General features: G+C 37.9%; 1 protein-coding gene across 2 annotated transcripts; it reads left to right on the top strand.

The window, feature by feature from the left end:
• The first annotated feature begins 328 nt into the window (after positions 1-328).
• Positions 329-17,887, top strand: LOC128866618 (FMRFamide neuropeptides). 2 transcript variants are annotated; one of them, XM_054107490.1, is made up of 2 exons: positions 329-388; positions 16,282-17,887. In XM_054107490.1, the coding sequence occupies exon 2, from the start codon at positions 16,305-16,307 to the stop codon at positions 17,406-17,408; it is 1,104 nt and encodes a 367-aa protein (XP_053963465.1). In that variant the 5' UTR covers positions 329-388; positions 16,282-16,304; the 3' UTR covers positions 17,409-17,887. The 2 variants fall into 2 exon arrangements, with proteins under 2 accessions (XP_053963465.1, XP_053963464.1); XM_054107489.1 differs by having other exon boundaries at positions 330-823.
• The last annotated feature ends 749 nt before the right edge of the window (positions 17,888-18,636 follow it).

Below are 18,636 nucleotides of genomic sequence, written 5' to 3'. Positions count from 1 at the left end.
CGCATTTACATACACACATATTTAAACATGCAAACAAGTTGTTGTCGGTTAGTCGTCTCATATTGATAAACATTACCACGTGGACATGTATGAGTGCGTGTTTCGTTGGCGTTTCAGGCTGTTCGGTGTGCCTTGCCGAAAAGGACATGGCCTGTGTATTACATTGATAACAGGGATATGCATGTGTGCATGTATGCTTGTGTGTTAGTAAGAGCAGGAAAGTTTACCTCCATGGCTGTGTGTGTGTTAGTCTCCACTTTTATGCTGTCTGGCTCATATAAAACAGGATGCGTGGCCAACACAAGCCACAGAAGTCTCGAAGTTATTTCACGGGCAACAAGTGCCAAAGTGCCAAGCGAACGAACAAACGGGCAGAGCAGCAAGACCGGTAAAAACGGCTAAACAGCATCAAGCGTCAAGTACCATTTTTATTTGTGGCATCAATCATAATCAGTTTAAGGCTGTGCAAGTAGTGCTGGTCAAGAGGAAAGCTCCAATTTTTCCTTCACGAAACGGAACCGGAAGTTGTTATTGTGTTGTTGCCAGTCAACAAAACAACAAATTAGACGAAAAAAAAAGAGAGAAACAAAACTAAAAAGTGCATATTAATATAAATTTCAAGCTCGAACCGTTAAAATGATTGAATGATTTTTGTACCGCGCAATTTTGCCCCTATTAGTTTTTGAATTAACTCGCCAAGAAAAGCCGCAGGGCGAGTGTGGTTCGTTTGTGTCGAAGTGTGTGTTTGTGTGGTTTGACGGAACGTCAATAGTTTTACACGCGACTTACAGTTAAAACTGCGGCCGAACTGGAAATTTAAAAGGTGAACTTTTCAGTTAGTTCGAAAGTTTCGCTAATCCTGCGAAGGCTGATTTACGTGAAATTATTAAAATGCGTTTTAAGAATTTTGCCTAGAAGGAAACTTTTATATTTCATTAAGGAAGCAAAAAATTACTTTATATTAAACTGTAAAGGATTTTTGCTAGAGCAGTAAAACTTATTTCATTACACAGCTTGCATTAATTTTTAAGTGACTTGTAAAACTTTTACAGCACCCAGTGATTTTTGAATTTGAAGCAAAAATTGCCACATTGGTAGTTATAATTTAAAATAATTGTTTTGTGGTTTGTAAAATGTCTGGAGAGTTGGACAAAAAGTAATAATAGTAAGTAAAATAGCATAGAATATAGAGAGGACGGGAGTAAGGCATACTTCGATAATACCAATAAAAATCTTTTGGAATACAAAGTCCTTCCGCACAGGTTTAAGCTGCATATTCTACGTCAATTATTCACCAAGTGCTGTGATACCTGAGCAGTCAATGCAAATGCAAAGTCTTCCATTTCGTTATCCATAGAAATTTTTAAGGAGACGACGTAGTAAAGCAGTTCGCATTGAGGGCGTGGACAAAATCCATTCCAAAAGTCCCATAATCGCAAGGAAGAAGTAGTTGAGGTACTAGATAACGGTGTTTGTTTGGTGATTAACAATTTTTAAAACGATAAGAGAGAAAGTTGAGAATACAATATTTTTTGGAAAGAAGTGAAACTAACTGCAAACTTCATTTCCATTCTAGGACGCAATTCTTACCATTGTATCTGAAGCCGATACCTTCGTTGAATTTTACCATGAAAAATTTATTTAAAAACTTCATAATTATTAAATAATTATTGAAGTGTTTTGATTTCTGTAATTGCGTTTAAGGTGTGTTTCCTCAATTAATCTTCAACAATTACAAAAGCTCGTTAAACTCTCGAGCCATGGTCTTATGACCTTCAAAATTTATTGTTGTTGTAGCAGCATAAACGTTCCCCGTACATGTACAAGCTGCATTCGCCAGCTGCAGTGACAGTTCTTGGCCCGATATAAATCCGGGTCATTCCGGTAACCCAAAACCGATAGGAACCCAGGGAACGCTTCAAAATTTGTATTATAGGTTGGTGTTCCGGCGATGTAAATAAAGAACAGCTGATTAAGCTCGCCAGCATTGCCAACATTGAAAATATATAATTTTTTTTGGAGATTTATCGTAATCCAGTTTGGAAAAGGCAGAACTAACAGTCCGGTTGTTAAAGCCGATCATGTTTAACATTTAATATTATATCGTCGGCATATGCCAGAAAATTGTGCCGGAGCGATTAAGTTCTGCAGCGCACTCGTTCTTTTCCAGCATCAGATTAAAGAAGTTACACGACAGTGAGCCACCATGTCTGAAACCTCGTTTGGTATCAAACGGCTCGAAGGGATCCTTCCCAATTCTCAAGACGCTGCTGGTATAGAGCCACGCCATTTTGCATAGCCGCATTAGTTTTGCGGGAATACCAAATATAGACATCGCGGCATACAGGCAACTTCTTTTCGTACTGTCGAGTGCAGCTGGGAAATCGACAAAAAGGTGGTGTGAGTTGATTCTCCTTCCATGGGTCTTTTCCAAGACCTGGCGTATTGTGAATATCTGGTCGATAGAGGTGTTATGTTTCTTTTTTTGCATAAAACAAAATAATATTCACTTTAGCAGATCAACTTGTTCTCAGCCAGTCCTGCAAATCACAGAAATTGACGAGTTTTTAAGTTGCCCCCTCTATTGTTTGTGTTATTTATCACTTGCTTTAAAAGGTCTTACTCATTCTTATATCTAATAACTTTTTATGGTCACATTTTAATGAAAAAAGCGTTAACATGTTTGAGTTTACACTAAGACCAACTTGATGAAGCCAGCATAGTTCTCGTAAAAAGTATTGCGGACACCATTACAAAAAAATCACTTTGAAATCTTAATTCTAAAATAGAAGTACTGATTCGTTGATTGTGGCTCGGGGCCGGCGATACTTCAAAAGCTCTTAGAGTAGCAGGCAAACTGCTCGGCAAGCGAAAGACGAGCAAAAGCTCAACTTGCTGCATACTTGCAGGCGTAACTCGCTTAAACAATAACTATTTCTTTATTAGCTAACTATAATACATATATACATTTTTCCAAAATATTTAATAATTACACATTTATTTGCTCTGAAATTAGGTGTTTACATACAGCTCCAATTGGTGATTTTGCAACCAGTAAAACTCTAGGCACTCTCGAACCAATGCGTGAACAGGAATGTCTGCTTAGTAGTTTGTGTGTTTCACTGCAAGGCAGCTACTGACATGGGAATGTGCATGAGTGTATGTGGGGTTGCCGTAACACATTACACCTTATAGCTTGAAGTAGAAATTTTAACGAGTTAATTGAAAAGTGGGAGGGGTACATTAAAACAAAACTCTTCCATATTCATGCCTTGCAAAGTGGTGCGTAACACCAGAGTGACACTTGATGCTGTAAGAAAAACAGAAACAAAAAAAATAAATTCAAAAAATTCATAAGTAGAAAATTTGTGAGCCTACCTTTAGCACTTAAATATTTGGTTTTATATTATATAAAATAAATTTTGGCCCAGATTAAATGATCATTTGTGCTCTAATTGTGCAGACATCTAATTTTCATACTATTTTAGTATGCGCGTTCGGACAATTTAATTTAATTCAAGTAAGCGAGAGTATTTTGGGGGGCCGTTGCCCTTACATAGCAGCAACAAGCACAAAAAACAAATATACAGTAGGAACTCGATTCTTGCACGTAATGAAATTCGGGCTCGGTGCAAGTTTCGTGGTTGTCGCAAGTACTTAGGTTTTTTTCCATATGAATTGAAACAGTTTCTTTACTGATAGAAATCCAAGCTTATTTGTTTTGATTATATTAACTAAATACACTTAAAAGCGTAAGTTTGATTTGAAATTAAAGAAATTTTAAATTTTGGTTTGTTTTGTATCCGCTTCTTCCGTACCCCACTGTTTCTGGGCCTCTGCAGTGTCATAGCATCGTTCAAGCAAGCGTTTTGCTCTGCCCACTCCAAACATATATTTAATTCTAATATTGGCTACTCCGACGCAAGTTTATTCGTATTTAGCATCACGTCGTTAGTTTTTCGCCCAAAACTGTGGGTTTCTAATGAGGTTCAACAATCCTTTGTTCGATTTCAGATTGGGAGACTTGCTGCAGTGGTTCTACTTGCCGAAGCAAAGTTGCAATGAATTGAATACTAAATGCATCATCAGCATCTGTGATCGCAACTCCAAAACAGAAATGATATCGTCACAATCCCAGTCAGACGCTTTTTCAAACCGTTTTTGAAACGATGACTGAATTGAAGTTGCAGTAAGAGCATCCCAGGCAGTAGCTAAACAAACGAATTGCATTTTTCAGGTCGATATTTCGCAGTGATTGATCCATAGTTTCTCCACGAGCTACAATGTGACTTAAGAGCGACTTTTTGTAGTTCAATGTAGTAAGCCTTATAACGGCCTCGGTAGGCTAGCGTAAGTGCACTAGTCTGCCATCTCTGAGGTTGTGGGTTCGAATCCCACGTAAAGCACGGTCCTCGCACTTTTCCAAACTTACCTACTTTCCTAGTTTCTGTAAAAAAAAAAATTAATTCCTTCCAATCCTCGCTCCCGCACAAAAAGTCAGCGCATTACTTGCATTGTGGCTGTTAAAACAAGCAAACAAATAAAGAAAAAGACACAGTTACACATTGCATCAGTGGTGCCAGCAAGAGGAAGCGGGCAATCGCGGTAATAGCGCAGACACAGACACACCAAATTTAGCGAAGTCCTTAACTATCTGTGTGATCCTTCTGCCAGAAAAACGCAGCAAGAAGGCGTTGTTCCTATGCAACGACAGGTGGGCATCCCACTACTTAGGACTGGTAGCGACAGGCTAATCACGCACGAAACCAACACAAGACTGAGTCTTGTATCGAGACCGTCTATCCCCGAGTGGAGTGAACAAGGAAAAAAAACATAACGTTTTGATTTATGGGCTATATTAGCTCCGTACAGTTTGGAGGAAAGTACATCACTGATATTTGACCGTCGTAGCTCTTTAACTCGCCTTCTTTGCGATGTCATGGGGCATTATCAATAAGAAAAACTGCTTTTTCCGGAACATTTGGCGCACGAATGAACTCTTTTACCTGTTTATTTAACCGATTTTTGATTAAAAAGTATCATCTGTTTTGACAAAAAATGAACATCCCTCTGGAACAAATGTTCGGTGAAACCGGGCCATCCAAGCACTTCCATTTCCTTTGTAGACTACAAGCATATCAGTAAATAACGCAAATTAGCCGATTTCCAATAATCATTATTTTTACTTTATGATTTCCACCAGCATTTGTAAGGCAAGAAACGCTATTATCTCCATACTGATCTTATGCCCCGGAACCGAGGATTCTTTTGAGTGCATAAGAGTTTTATCGGATTTTGGAATAAAATAAACCAAACTCATCGGCATTATTTTTCTGCTCTTTCTTCTAACCCAACTATTGCTAGGGTGGAAGCGTTCAGGCTTTTCCTGAAATTTGGCATGGTTTTCCCTTTTAGCCTATCACTTGGGTTTGGTAAGTTTGTGACCGTTTGAACCGCAAGCCAGTTGAACAACGCCTTTTCATTTTTGGAAACTCAGAAATCTTAGGAGTTTTCTTTTTACCTGGACCGGATTCAGTTCGCGTAACAAACTTCTTATTGACTGTTTTTTAAAACTAGGTATTGTTGCTCTATGCACGTGAAAGTTTTTAGCTAATGCATTAATGGAAATTCCTGTCATTCCCGAATGTCAGCTTTTTCTTTTATTCCAAGCGCCGTGAATTTTTTATTTGCCATTATGAGATCACGCCATGCAAAAGTTAACGCAAAACTGCCATTTTGTCAGCCCATGAATTAGACGGTACTGCCCCTAAGTTTATTCAACCGATTCAATTCAAAAAGTGTCATTACCAGATATACATCGAGCGTGAGAATAAAGCAAGAGCAAAAGGGAAAGCAGAACAAAAATATTGCAAGTATCAATGAAAATTTTCTAATCTCACAAGTACTGAGTCCGCAATGAAAAAAAAAATGTGTCGCAAGTGTTGAGTTTCTACTGTACAGGAAAATTAACATTTGAAGCAACTTCATTAGCAATAACTTTTGAGCCGGCAAACTTTGAGACTTAGAAAAATATAAGGGCATAAAACTAAAAAATGAACATTAAATACACACACACACAAACAACAGTTGTTGTCAAAAGGCAGCCCTAGTTATTTGACCAAAAGCGCAGCGTGAAAAGATGCGTTTAAATTAGAGGTAAATATTGACACCAACGATCCGTATATCTGTACATACCACATGTATATGTGTACGTATGTATGCGCATATTTCCAGCAGTTAGCTGTCAGTTTGCAAATGATCAAAGGCGTGAAGCTACGCAAAAGAGCAAAGTGCTCTTACAGGCTCAAGAGTGAAAAAATACTGCTTAACGGTAATCAATAAATAAGTTCGGCAAACATTTGGCTATAATACAATACTTGCAATACAATATGCAATGGATTTTCAGTTTCTGTTTTATTGCTGTCAGTCATAGCTATGTGTACGCGTATCACATAAAATATTTCCAACTGACGCTCACCGTTTTTGACACAATGCAGTTTTGTCGAGATTTACAACTGACTATAACAGTTAACAACTGGGATTTAACTGTGGCATAAACTTATATTTCCAAACATCGGCAAATGTAGACAAACGACTTGGTACAAAAGGTGGCATTGGAGTTTTATACAAATATTTAATGGAAAGAGTAAATCGCTTGAAATTTGTGATTTCATTTGTGTGCATGTCGTTCGAAGATGGCTAAAAATTGCACAGCCATTCATTTGTAGAAAAAGCTTTCAAATTTGTGGATTTTTTTTTATAAATAATATATTTTTGTTATCGATTTTTGTGATGGCAACGCCAGCTAAACATATAATTAAAACTTTTTTAACCAACCCTCATCTGATTTTCGGGAATGCCTTTACATCGCAGCGCGGCCCAAATAGCGTCGAGCCGAAGAGTATCAAATGTCTTAGCAAAGTTAATAAATATGAGATAAAGCGGTGACTGATATTCCAAACTTTCCTCTACTATTACCCGAAGGCTTTTTCCGTGGTCAACACATGATCGGTGCTGCCTGAAGCCAGCTCATTCTTCACGAAATATTGCTGGTTCTACGTGGTCCTATGCTTCACCAAGGAGCGGAAGGAATAAATGTACGCATATATCTGAAATGTTGGTGCCATAAGTTGCTATTTTTGCAATACAATTCAGGTGGCAGTAAAAAATTGGTTTTGGAATATGTTTTACTTGGAAATATTTTCTTTGATGCCCATGTTGTTATACTCATGTGCATTTTTAATAAAATATTTTTTTAACAAAAATATTGGAAACTCTCTTAAAATGAGTGTTATACACAAACCATCTACGACCCAATGGGGTGAATTTTTTGTTTAATTTCAGATTTTATTCTTTCTAAGAAATTGTCAACGTTTTTATCTATATTATACAGAGATATATATAGAGATTATAAAACTAGCCAAGCTTCTCAGTTCTAAAATTTCCCAAAATACCAATTCTGATTAAAATGAGTTACGTTGGTTGCTTGGTTAAAGTGGTGATTCATCTAGAATCCAACTGGCCCTTCCGCAACATTTTCTTGCCACATTCTCGCTACCAAATTGTTTAAGGGTTATTTACAGCACTGCTAAATTTAGTCTGTGCGGTTTAAGAACCTTATTAGGTTGTTGATGTCTAAGCCAAGTATTCTGCCACGTAATTTGATATTGTAATCTCCCCCTCGAATTTTCCACCAAACTACCGATCCATATGATGAAAATTGGTCGTATGACATCAATGGGTGAAAGTGGACTGGATGAAAGTGAGAGTTTGTCCATTATTATTTGGTAGGGTAAAAATTGGTTCCTTGTATTTGGTGGTCAAAAGCATAGGTTCTGTTTTAGGCGGGCTTAAACTTATGCCCCAGCTTGTGGCCCACGAGTTAATCTCGGCTAGCTCTCTTTGATCGTATTAGGGCACCATCCTGATGCCATTGCTATATATGTATTGGAGTAAGTTTCCGTCCGCGTAAAAGAGGTGTCGCTGCTGATACTATTTTTGTGTTCGCTCTAGTAATATATTGGTGATGTGAATTTGTATATGTGAGGTCTCGATCGCAGTAGTTGATATTCGTTTGCTTAACGGTAATCTCGCTCCATCAAATACAACTTGTAAAAAGTGGTTTCGACGCTTCCAAAGTGGTTATTTCGACGTGAGTGATAAAGATCGCGAAGGGGCACCAACAAATTCGAAGTTACTTAACTACAACAATTATTGGAAGAAGACGGTTATCGAACCCTTGATGATATGTCTATAGAGTTGGATGTTAACAGATCAACCGTCGGTAAACGTTTGCACGCGATGGGAATGGTCCAGAAAGCAGGTAACTGGTGGGATCAGAAGGATGTCAAGGTCTCATCTATTATGAACTCCTTAAACCATATGAAACCAACACTGGCGACCGTTACCAGAGAAATCCGTGTGCTGCCTGAAATATGAAGTAAAGTTGTAGCTTCCAATGGCACATACTTCACATAATATCTTGTATTATTTAGTTGTTTAAATAATTCGTAACGTAAGCTAAGAAGGGATGGAATCATATTCCCATACCCATAAGTACAAGGTCTTTTAGGCCCGCTGTTTAGGATGCTGGTTACAGTGGCTCGAATAGCTCCGGTTCATAACATTCCTTTCGTCGTCAAATTTAGCTTCACTTGGTGCGAAAGTAGGTGAATGCGGCGAATTGTGCAATTTTTGGCGATTTCTCGCTATTCAGGTCAGGAGTGTCTTGCCACTAACTTAGCATTTATGTAGTGAAAACCCACTACCATTTGATGGATTTTCATTGAAAATTTCTTATTCTTTTCTTAAACTAAATAATACACTTTTTTGTTATTTTTTGGAGATAATCTGCACTATGAAACGCCGTTACTAAGCGTTTCTCTACCTAATTGAAATGGCTTGGGCTACGAAATATATGTCAAGGTTGGATTAAAGATAAAGACAAAATGTTTAAAAACAGCGTATTTTTCAATTACAATTATTATTTTTTAATTATTGCTCATTCTAGAAAAACTTCATTTTAATCTCCCCTTCAAACTTTGTACCAGATTAATAAAAATTCGACAAATTTGCATTGAAATTTCAAACTTTTTAATCAGAATAAATAAAATTTGCATTTGTTATATGGAGAAAATGTGTAATACCATCAAATAAGAAAATTACCACAAATCAACGTGAATTTTTAGTCGCTTTAAACTTGTATTTTATTATACCAAACTTAATGAGCTATGAAAGTTCATGCCCGAAATCCTGAGTAAACAGTGTAAAATTTTGAAGGAAATTGGATGAATGTTTAAAAAGCTGTGCCAGTTTTTTTAAACAGTTGCTTATGTAGTTTTTGTTATAAACTGAAAATATTTGTATAAAGAAAATAATGAAAATAAAAGAAAAGTAATAATAAAGAAAAAATAGAAGGAAATATACAAAATTCTAATTTTTCTTTGGAAGACAAAAAAAAAAATAGATAAATTAAATTAAATAAATCTCCGTTTCATGTGCGAACACCAGCTATTTTAATTATTGTCTCTAAAATGTCAAGTCTATGTGGCATACAGCCAGAGAGCATCACACTTATCCACATGCAAGTTTGTCGGTACTTACACATGCATGCGTAGACCTACTTACGTAGCACGCGGTCGCTGCTTTGTGTTTGCGAAATTCATTGTCTGTGATTTATTAACTGGCTGCTTTCCTAAGGTCTGTCGTCAGATTCAAGTGAACAATGTGGAATATGCAGATTTTTCCCTTACGTGAGCAAGGAAATCTTCACAGGTATTTTGGATTTTATCAAGTTGGCTTTTCCGCTGACCCAAAACTCACTGCATTGTTCCACATCCTGCCAACATGCATTCAATTCGTCACTGTAAATGCACAAATTCGAATGTGTGGGTACGGAGCATGCATGCTGACGCAAGCATCTTCCACTCTGCCCAAAGTTCTGCTGCGCATAGTTTTTTACCATCAATCTGCCGCATATCTGCTTACATTTTGTATTTCAATTTGTTTATGGTTTATTATTGTTGCTTATTTATTGTGGCAGCTTGGTGACACATGTGGATGAAAAATTATTGTTTTACATCTGTCTTGCATTCACATTTTATTTTGCTACACGCGAATGCCTTCGTGAAAGCCGGCAACTTGGAGCGGCACACAGAGGGCAAAGCGTCGCGACGTACATGCATTTGATTACTGTTGTCTCCAGAGTTATGTTGACATTTCATGACAAGTGTAAGCTAGCAACCCATAAAGACTGAGACACATTCACGAATATTACTTGTACACGTGGGATCTGCCGGTTCTGTTGCACTTTAAAATCATTTTCTAACATCAATGCAAAGTTGTTTGTGCATATCGCCTAGTAAGTAGCTGAGGAGAAAATTGGCTACCTGGCAGCAGAGAGTACAAAGAGAACTGCTAACTTCTGAAGTAAATGACTTCGATAGTAAACCTTACAGCAGTCCAGCAAAGACTTCATGCTCAAATTCCGCTAGCTTTTAAATAGTAAGTTGGCGAAACACTTGGCCTGGTATTGTCGCGACAGATAGTTTTGTGATTTTTGTATTCTGCATTGTTGTCAAGTCTGTGCAACAGCCTGTGCGGTTACTGTTGTACTTGATTGCAAGGACAAATATATTAGGTATAACTTCCCACCTGGGCTCGCAAAAAGTGATTGTAACTATTTTATGGCGAATATTCTAAAAATCGAACCTTTTCTCTTATGCAGTTCTATTAATTCGTCAATAGTTCTAATTAATTTTTCTTTTTGAGTTATTTCCTATAAAACCTCTCATACCTCCTCAAAAACTATCCAGAAATGTAAGTGGAGGCTAAATTTTGTCACGAAATCCTCTTCTTGAATTTATGTGGGTCACATCATACAGTGATGTTCAGAGAAACGAGCTGATTAATCCTCGTTCAATAGAATTAGAGTCCATTGTCGACTCACATTTTGCATGAACCGATCTGAGATCTTATGCACAAAAAACACAGCGGCCGTTAGTTTCTTCCTGCACATCCTACGACTTCTCGTTGCATTGATCACGGTGCACAATCATGGAGCCAACCTCTGTCTATCATGGGCATCATCGACAGCCTAATGTGTGTCTCCTACCAAGAGCAGCACTGAAATTTCAAAGCACTCTTTCTGTTTTATCCGCCTTTCACTGGACCAAAGAAATACATTTTTGGGCCAGAAAAGGAGCTAAATTTTCTATGTCTCGAAAAGTTTCTTAGATTCGTTAACGAATCAGAGAAGTTTAAAGAGTACTTAACAGAGAAATATCCCCCACTCTTTCTGTTCTCCATAAAAATACTTGCCGTACACTTTAAAACCATCCCTGGGAGCTTGGGTCTGCATTAATTATCTTTCAACTTACTGAGGTCCAACCACTCATTGATTAGAGTTAGATTAACTGTCGCCGTGCAGAAGATTGGGACCAACTTTTTCTTTCTGGCATCAGAAAGATCTCACAAATGAAATGGGTGATCAAACTACAGAGACAGTTTTCAAAAGGGATTTTTCCACGAATGAGAGTGTCAAACTGATATATATTTTCTTGTCATCTTGAAGGACTTAGTTTACATCTTAGGAAATATATGTTCTATGTGCTCGAAACATTCTTCAATATTATCGGATGGGGCCGAGGAGAAGACAAGTACATGTTCTTCTTCTTCATTTGCGCGATAACCGCTTACGCGATTTTGGCCGAGTTTAACAAAGTGCGCCAGTCGTTTCTTTCTCGTGCTAACAGGCGTCATTTGGAAACAAAAAGTGAGGCCAACACCTTCTCCACCTGATCTTACCAACGCAAAGTTCTTCCTCTTCCTCTGCAACCACCAGCGGGTACCGCATCAAATACTTTCAGAGCCGGAGAGCTTGTATCCATTCGGACGATATGACCCAGCCAACGAAGCCGCGAAGTCGTAAAACTCATACAGCTCCTTGTACTATCGCCTACGATATTCGCTGTCACCAAAGTGGAAAGGTCCAAAAATCTTCCACAGAAACGCTTGGAGTGTTCGAGAGAAAGATTGCATATGTATATATGTAATTGGTGCTTGAATCCTTTTCCCTCCGTCTTGTGCGTGCGTTGTTCTATAAATGAGGCGACCTACAGCCGCTTCCAAACGGCAGATGGTTTGCTTTTTGGTGGTAAAAAAATATAGTCAGAGGATTGCCATTGACTACTAAAGGCCGACCACTACAGAAACAACTTTTTGTATCAAGTGATGTTTCGTGCACTTACGTATTATGGTAATCATACACCAACCCATTCAGCTACTGCGGTTGGCAATAAACAATACAAATTCTTACGATTCCGCGGGGGAACAAAGGGCCACTCATGCAAAGTTCGTCCAATTACGAGCAGATTGCTTATTCCAAGGCATATTTGTTGTGGTTTCGTTGATAGAATTGAGTTTAAGATTGATAGGTTCCCAACCTACTTCTCTGATTCTATTACAGAGATGTCGGCATTAGCCCCCAGACGTGCAGCCAACCGTATTTCCTCTGCCACGGATGGTAAGGTTATACCGCCTATACTTGACCGTCGGAGCCTCGTTAGTTTCCGAACAGGTTGTACCACGTGAAGGTGAGGTTCCCCATTTGTTCACATTTGATGGTATTTTTAACACTAGATTTACCAAACCAGTCAAAATAACTGGTCTTGCAATTTAAATTCAAAATTTTTGCAACATGGAATATTTTCTTTCCGTAATGATATCCTGACTTATGTAGCTATAACTAAAGAATCTGTATGAACTTTATATTATTTTATATATTTTTGTAACAAATAAATTGTTTTTGGTATTGACACTTATACCAGTACCAGTCAATATGGCTGGTGCAAGTTTCTATGTGATGGAAATCCATTGGGGCAGCTCAACCATTAATAGTTCTGTGCGTATTTTGAAAATCGAATTTGCATATCTATGGAATGCATTATTTGTATCATTGTTATTATTAATTGATAATGTCCATGAATCTATTTATGAACTACAATGAATATTTTTCAACTTATTTTGTCACTTTTAAAGGTAAATAACGGCTGGATACCTCGCTAATCACTTCTTTTAAATACCAGTCATTTTGACTGGGTTGTGATAGAAACAGCTGGCAAGTTTAGTGTATAAAATCACTATACCGTTAAGCGTCATTGGTTTTGGCAAAGTGCAGCAACTCATTAAAAAACAACATTAAAATTACACGTTGTGTGGTTTGTGTGATGCTTCCAGTTGCAACCACAATTGCGATTTTGTTGATGGTTGGTCTTGGTGAAGCGCTTGAAAGTGTGAGTTATGAATTATGATTCATACTTCGCATTAAATTGTATGCATGTTCCTGCCTCATTGTCGCATTACAAAAAGCAAGTGTGAGAAAATTGAAAAAAATCAAGGGGATTCCTCAATTCATTCAAGTTGCCACTTCTTGCTTTTCCGGCGCATTCTATGCAACAGCTTTTGCTGTCGCTGCTGCTGTTTGGCTGGCTATGCTGAAGTTCCGAGTGTAATGCGCATGCGCTGCTTTGGCTATGGCACAAATTATAGCATTAACATTAGAATGGTTAATTAGCGTTGCGCGTTGCACGCGGTGGATATAATGTGCAACCACCGACACTCTTACATACATACACAAGTAAATACTCACTCATGATATATTCGTTAGTGCTTTTAGTTATGTATGCACGAGCATGGGATAGTAAGTAATTCTTAGTGGCGATTTCTGCGTCTTTCTATTTACCACAGCTCAGCGAGCGAAACTCAACTTTCACTAACTCTTAAAGAGTGTTATTGAGCGATTGTTCTTGTTCTTTTTGTTGCTTGCTTGAAATTTCTCACACCACAGCAATTCACCGTCACACTGTCTGATAAGTTGTGTGAGGGTTAGTACATCTCGAATTTGTTAGTTGCATAATTTTATTTGCCTCTTAGTTTGATTTACAGTAACAACATGCGATGCTCTCGTGATCAAAGATGTAGGTGTAAATTTTATTATCCGCATGGGCTTAAATATTAAGGATGCCAGCAGTAAAATCTTTGTGAAATCGCGCATAGCCACAAAGAATCCAATAAAGCGCATCTTTTGCCAACAATTCCTAGCTTAATCTGAAAAGGCAATTGTGTAATGGAACGACGGCGGATGGAACTAGAAACCTTGTGAATTTTTGATCTGATGGTAAGGTTTAATGACCCACCATTTATGCACTCGGTTGCCGGGATCGGATGCAGAATTATGAAGAGCTACGTAAACTTGAGTGCACAAAATTAAGTAGAGTAGAATGGGGTAAGATAGGTCTTTTTTTTTTTGGAGAGCTCTTGCTACGGTGTTTTTGCATTGATTTTGAAAAATAAGCAAGATTTTGAAAGGTTATTTATCTGCTAACATTTTGGTTATACTGACCTATGTTTGGCTAAATATTTTGGAAGCTGCATTCAATAAGACAAAGGTACTTTTTTTTCGATATTTTTAAGATCAGGGGGCACGATAGGTCACTATATGTGAGGGGAAAATAACAATGTACATGGCTTGGAAAGTAACGTTTTAACTTTTATTTATAGAGTATGAACACTGCACATGTTATAAAAGTTAGGAATTTTTCTTTAATTCATCACGCGAGCACGTAATGTTTCGAACGGAATTTTAAATTGTTTAGAGGCTGATCGAACACTAGCGCCATCTCGGACTTCCGCGATTGCGTTTTTTACGTCCCCTTCACTTCGTTTCGGCGTTTTTCGCACATAATTACGCACCATTTTGCTGCACAAACATTTAAAATTTATTTTATTCAATTAAAAGTAGTGACCTATAATGCCCCCAGACGGCTGACCTATAGTGCCCCCAAGCACATGTTTTATGTTAGTGTCGATATTTTTTTTTAAAACAAAAATATCAAAAAATTAACACATTATTCGTGTTCAGCATTATTTTCTACGTAAAATAAAACTCACCTGACAAATATTTACATACATTAAATGCACTGCTCCGTAGAATAAAAAAAAATGCTTTGTCGGAGAAAAGCTCACAAAAAACTAAACGACGCCAGAACTAGGATAACTAATCAATGGTGACGGCCGAAATGACAGTCGCGAACGTTGTTCCCCACCACGTATTCAATTCACATAAGACGAGTGACCTCTGCAAAAACAGTGCGACGAAAACCCCACCTACCTATTGTGCCCCCATACCTATCTTACCCCATTCTACTCTACCTGATATCTAATGACGCGAGAAAGTTTTTTCTTAATAATAATAGGAAAATCTGATTGGCTATAGCCTCAATACAAGCTAATGAAATAGTCAGATTTTTTCGAAAGTTTCTTTCAACCCCAATGAATTGGGAAATCGTGTCTTCCGATTTGCGTATCTGTATTTTCATTCAGTGGTCGATTCCACAAAACTAATTTAAGGCAAAGTTCGGAAGGTAGTAATCTTTATACTTAGTTCATGCTTTTACATAAAGAAGTGTGACAGACTTTATTGATTGAATATCACTGGTCTTTTATGCGTTCTGGTGCACAGCGGAATTAGCTAAACATCTAAAGAAAAACTAAATAAATAATTGGCGCGCACACTTCTGTTAGGCGTTTGGCCGAGCTTCTTCTTCTATTTGTGGCGTGCGTATTGATATAGTTCCACAAATTGAGGCACCACCAGTTTTATGCCGACTTCGAACGGCAAAAGGTTTTTTTTTATGAGGAGCTTTTTCATGGCAGAAATACACTTAGAGGCTTGCCACTGAGAAAAATATACATGCCCGAATGGTGGTCACTCACCAACCCATTCGGCTACGGCGGCCGCCAAACATCTACCCTATGACTATTTCTGATAAGCCGCACCATCTCAAGTTCAATATGAGTAATGTTTTTGTTTTAGGGTTCAACTACCTTCAGAGCGAAATATTGCTCATTTCCGCATTTCCAAAGAATGAAAATACTCTCATCGTAAATGAGAACCTCATTGCAGCCTTTACAATTCATAGAGAGTTCCAGGCCAGCTCCGAATACCAGGAACACACTTTTTTCTTCCAAAAGTTTCTCTGTATTACATACAGGCTTTCAAATCGATTGCTCCTCGAAATTTATTTATTTTATTTATGTTTACAAGAGTGAGTTTAAAGTTAAGGGGGAAGGAACGATGGAGGAGGGTAAGCCTCTAAATTTAAAAGTATAAATTTCATAAAAACCAAACCTCTGCAATTAATCGTTGAACAAATATTTCTTTTTAACTCTAATTTATGTCTAAGAAATGTAACAAAAAATTGTAATTTCATTCCATTCTAGCACGCATCGACATCGTCTCGAATATGGGTCCTCTGCTCGTTTTCTTCCTGTATATACTTCAATTGCAAGCATCGATACGCAGTGAAATCATCGAAACTCCAAATGCCAATCTGAACACCATTTCTGAATCTGAAGATGATGACTTGAATAGGAGTAAGCTCAAAGCACGTCATATTACCACAACTGTAGATCCACTTGATCTGCCCTTCGTAAAAGCCGGCTACGACCAAACGGAAATAGAGTTCCTCTATCCAATTGCTTCACTGACCATTGATTACGCGAAGAATTTAATTACTTTGACATTCCGCAAAACGAAGGCTGATGAAAAGGAGGCGCGTCGTCGCAAATCTCTTGATGAGAATTTCATGCGCTTCGGCCGCGATTCTCCAGATTTTATGCGTTTTGGTCGCAAACCTTCAGATTTTATGCGCTTCGGAAAGCGCACACTCGAGCAGGTACCAAAAGTGAATAGTCTCGATAACGAGTATATCTACGACAAGGATGCTGATGCAAGTCGTCGCATTGAACGTAGCCAAGAGGCTATACGCGATTCACGAGGTGACAATTTCATGCGCTTTGGACGAAACAGCAATGACTTCTTGCGATTTGGACGTGCTTCGGAGGATTTTATGCGCTTTGGGAGGAATCCTTCGGACTTCATGCGCCTTGGACGCGGAGGTTCTGATGATTTCATGCGCTTCGGGCGCACGCAGAAGGAGCGACGTGGATCCGATAAAGATTTCATGCGTTTCGGACGGTCTGATAACTTCTTGCGATTTGGCAGATCATACAATACGCCTACAGCTTCACCGAATTTCATTCGTTTCGGCAAACTGGACCAGAACTTTATGCGATTTGGTAAGAGTTTAGATCATCCAGTAAAGGAAAATAGTACAAAGCCGCCGTTGCCAAAAGAAGTGATCAAAGAAGCGGCAAAAATTCTACACCAAGCCGAACGATTCGGAGGAGAGGGTGAGAGCAATCCGATGGACCGGGCCATCAAGGTGCTGTTCGGCAAGGATGAACGGCATGAAACGTCGGCGCAAGATGACAAGGACGAGCAAAATAATGAAGATGCTTCCAACGACGACATGGCGCCCGATTACGAGTTTAATGTGACACAATGAAGGGAATATTTTTGAGTGGTTTATAATCGTATTTTTTGATGACCATATGTAAATATCTAGATAATCTCTTTCAAATTAATTAAGTGGCAGCGGAAGTAATGCAAACAGACACACTTAACTAATGACATACATACACAATGTTCTATAGAAACACACACATGTAAAGGCACAAATATAGTGCACAAAAAAGTGTATATGAAAAAAGTTCATTCAGACAATTGATGTAGCTGGATATACATATGAAGTATGTTCAGGGTGAATTTTTATTAGGGCTGGATTAAAAGTTCACTTCCTGAAAGAGTTCCTTACTCTGTCTATATCCACACTCATGTATACGACGATATATTGGAATGTAAACTATGTATTTGTAGAAGTGGTTAAGATTATACACAAAATCGATATAGATATATAAAATATATATATAAATATTTTAGCATCATAAATGTACTTAATATACAATACAAAAACAAAAAACATATACAAGGCTTGAAGTGAAATAAAAAATGAAGATAAATATTTAAATAAAATGAAGACTTCATAAGCAAAAATGTTATATTCTTTGTAAGGCTGAACTATCATACATTAAAAACACTCTGGCTTCTATATTCATTACCTGTTTGGCAGTGCGATTCGTACAGGTCGTATCTGGGCTCCCTGTGATAATCACAATCACGCCCCACATTGCAGCGCCTACAGGCAGTGGTCCGTGATGACCGAGGAGCTTGTTCAAACATAAAAAGTTAAATTATCTTTGTAGAAAAGAGATTCAATATGTAGTATTTTCACAACGCCGAGGATTCAGAAATCTGAGCTGCTGCTAAATTTTTTAAACTTTAGTTTTACTGGTTTATTAAGAATTGAAAAACTACAGATATAAGAAAGATAAACTATAACAAATTGTATCTGAAAAAAAGATTTTATTATATGCTTAATTTAAAAAAATGGTAATGCTTAAAAATAATGAGCATCGAGCACCAACATCGATATTAAAAAAAACATCGGGCAACAACAAATTATGTTTTACAAACGTCGTTTCAATGTCGATGTCGCAGCCCCACAGTCAACATCTAGTTCAGCACAAGAACTCGGTTACTCGCAGGCACGAATGCGAGATTCAACTGTTGAAAACTATAGACACGTTTGTTCGTTGACTGCACCTCGGTGCATTTTCCAGGCTGCCGAAATTTTGGTAAAAAAATCATCATCGACGAGGCGCATTTTTGACTGA

Source organism: Anastrepha ludens, chromosome 6 (genome assembly GCF_028408465.1).
Source record: "Anastrepha ludens isolate Willacy chromosome 6, idAnaLude1.1, whole genome shotgun sequence".
Classification (NCBI taxonomy): domain Eukaryota; kingdom Metazoa; phylum Arthropoda; class Insecta; order Diptera; family Tephritidae; genus Anastrepha; species Anastrepha ludens.
Note: the sequence above shows the minus strand (reverse complement) of the source record. Positions and strands in the feature narration are given on the sequence as shown.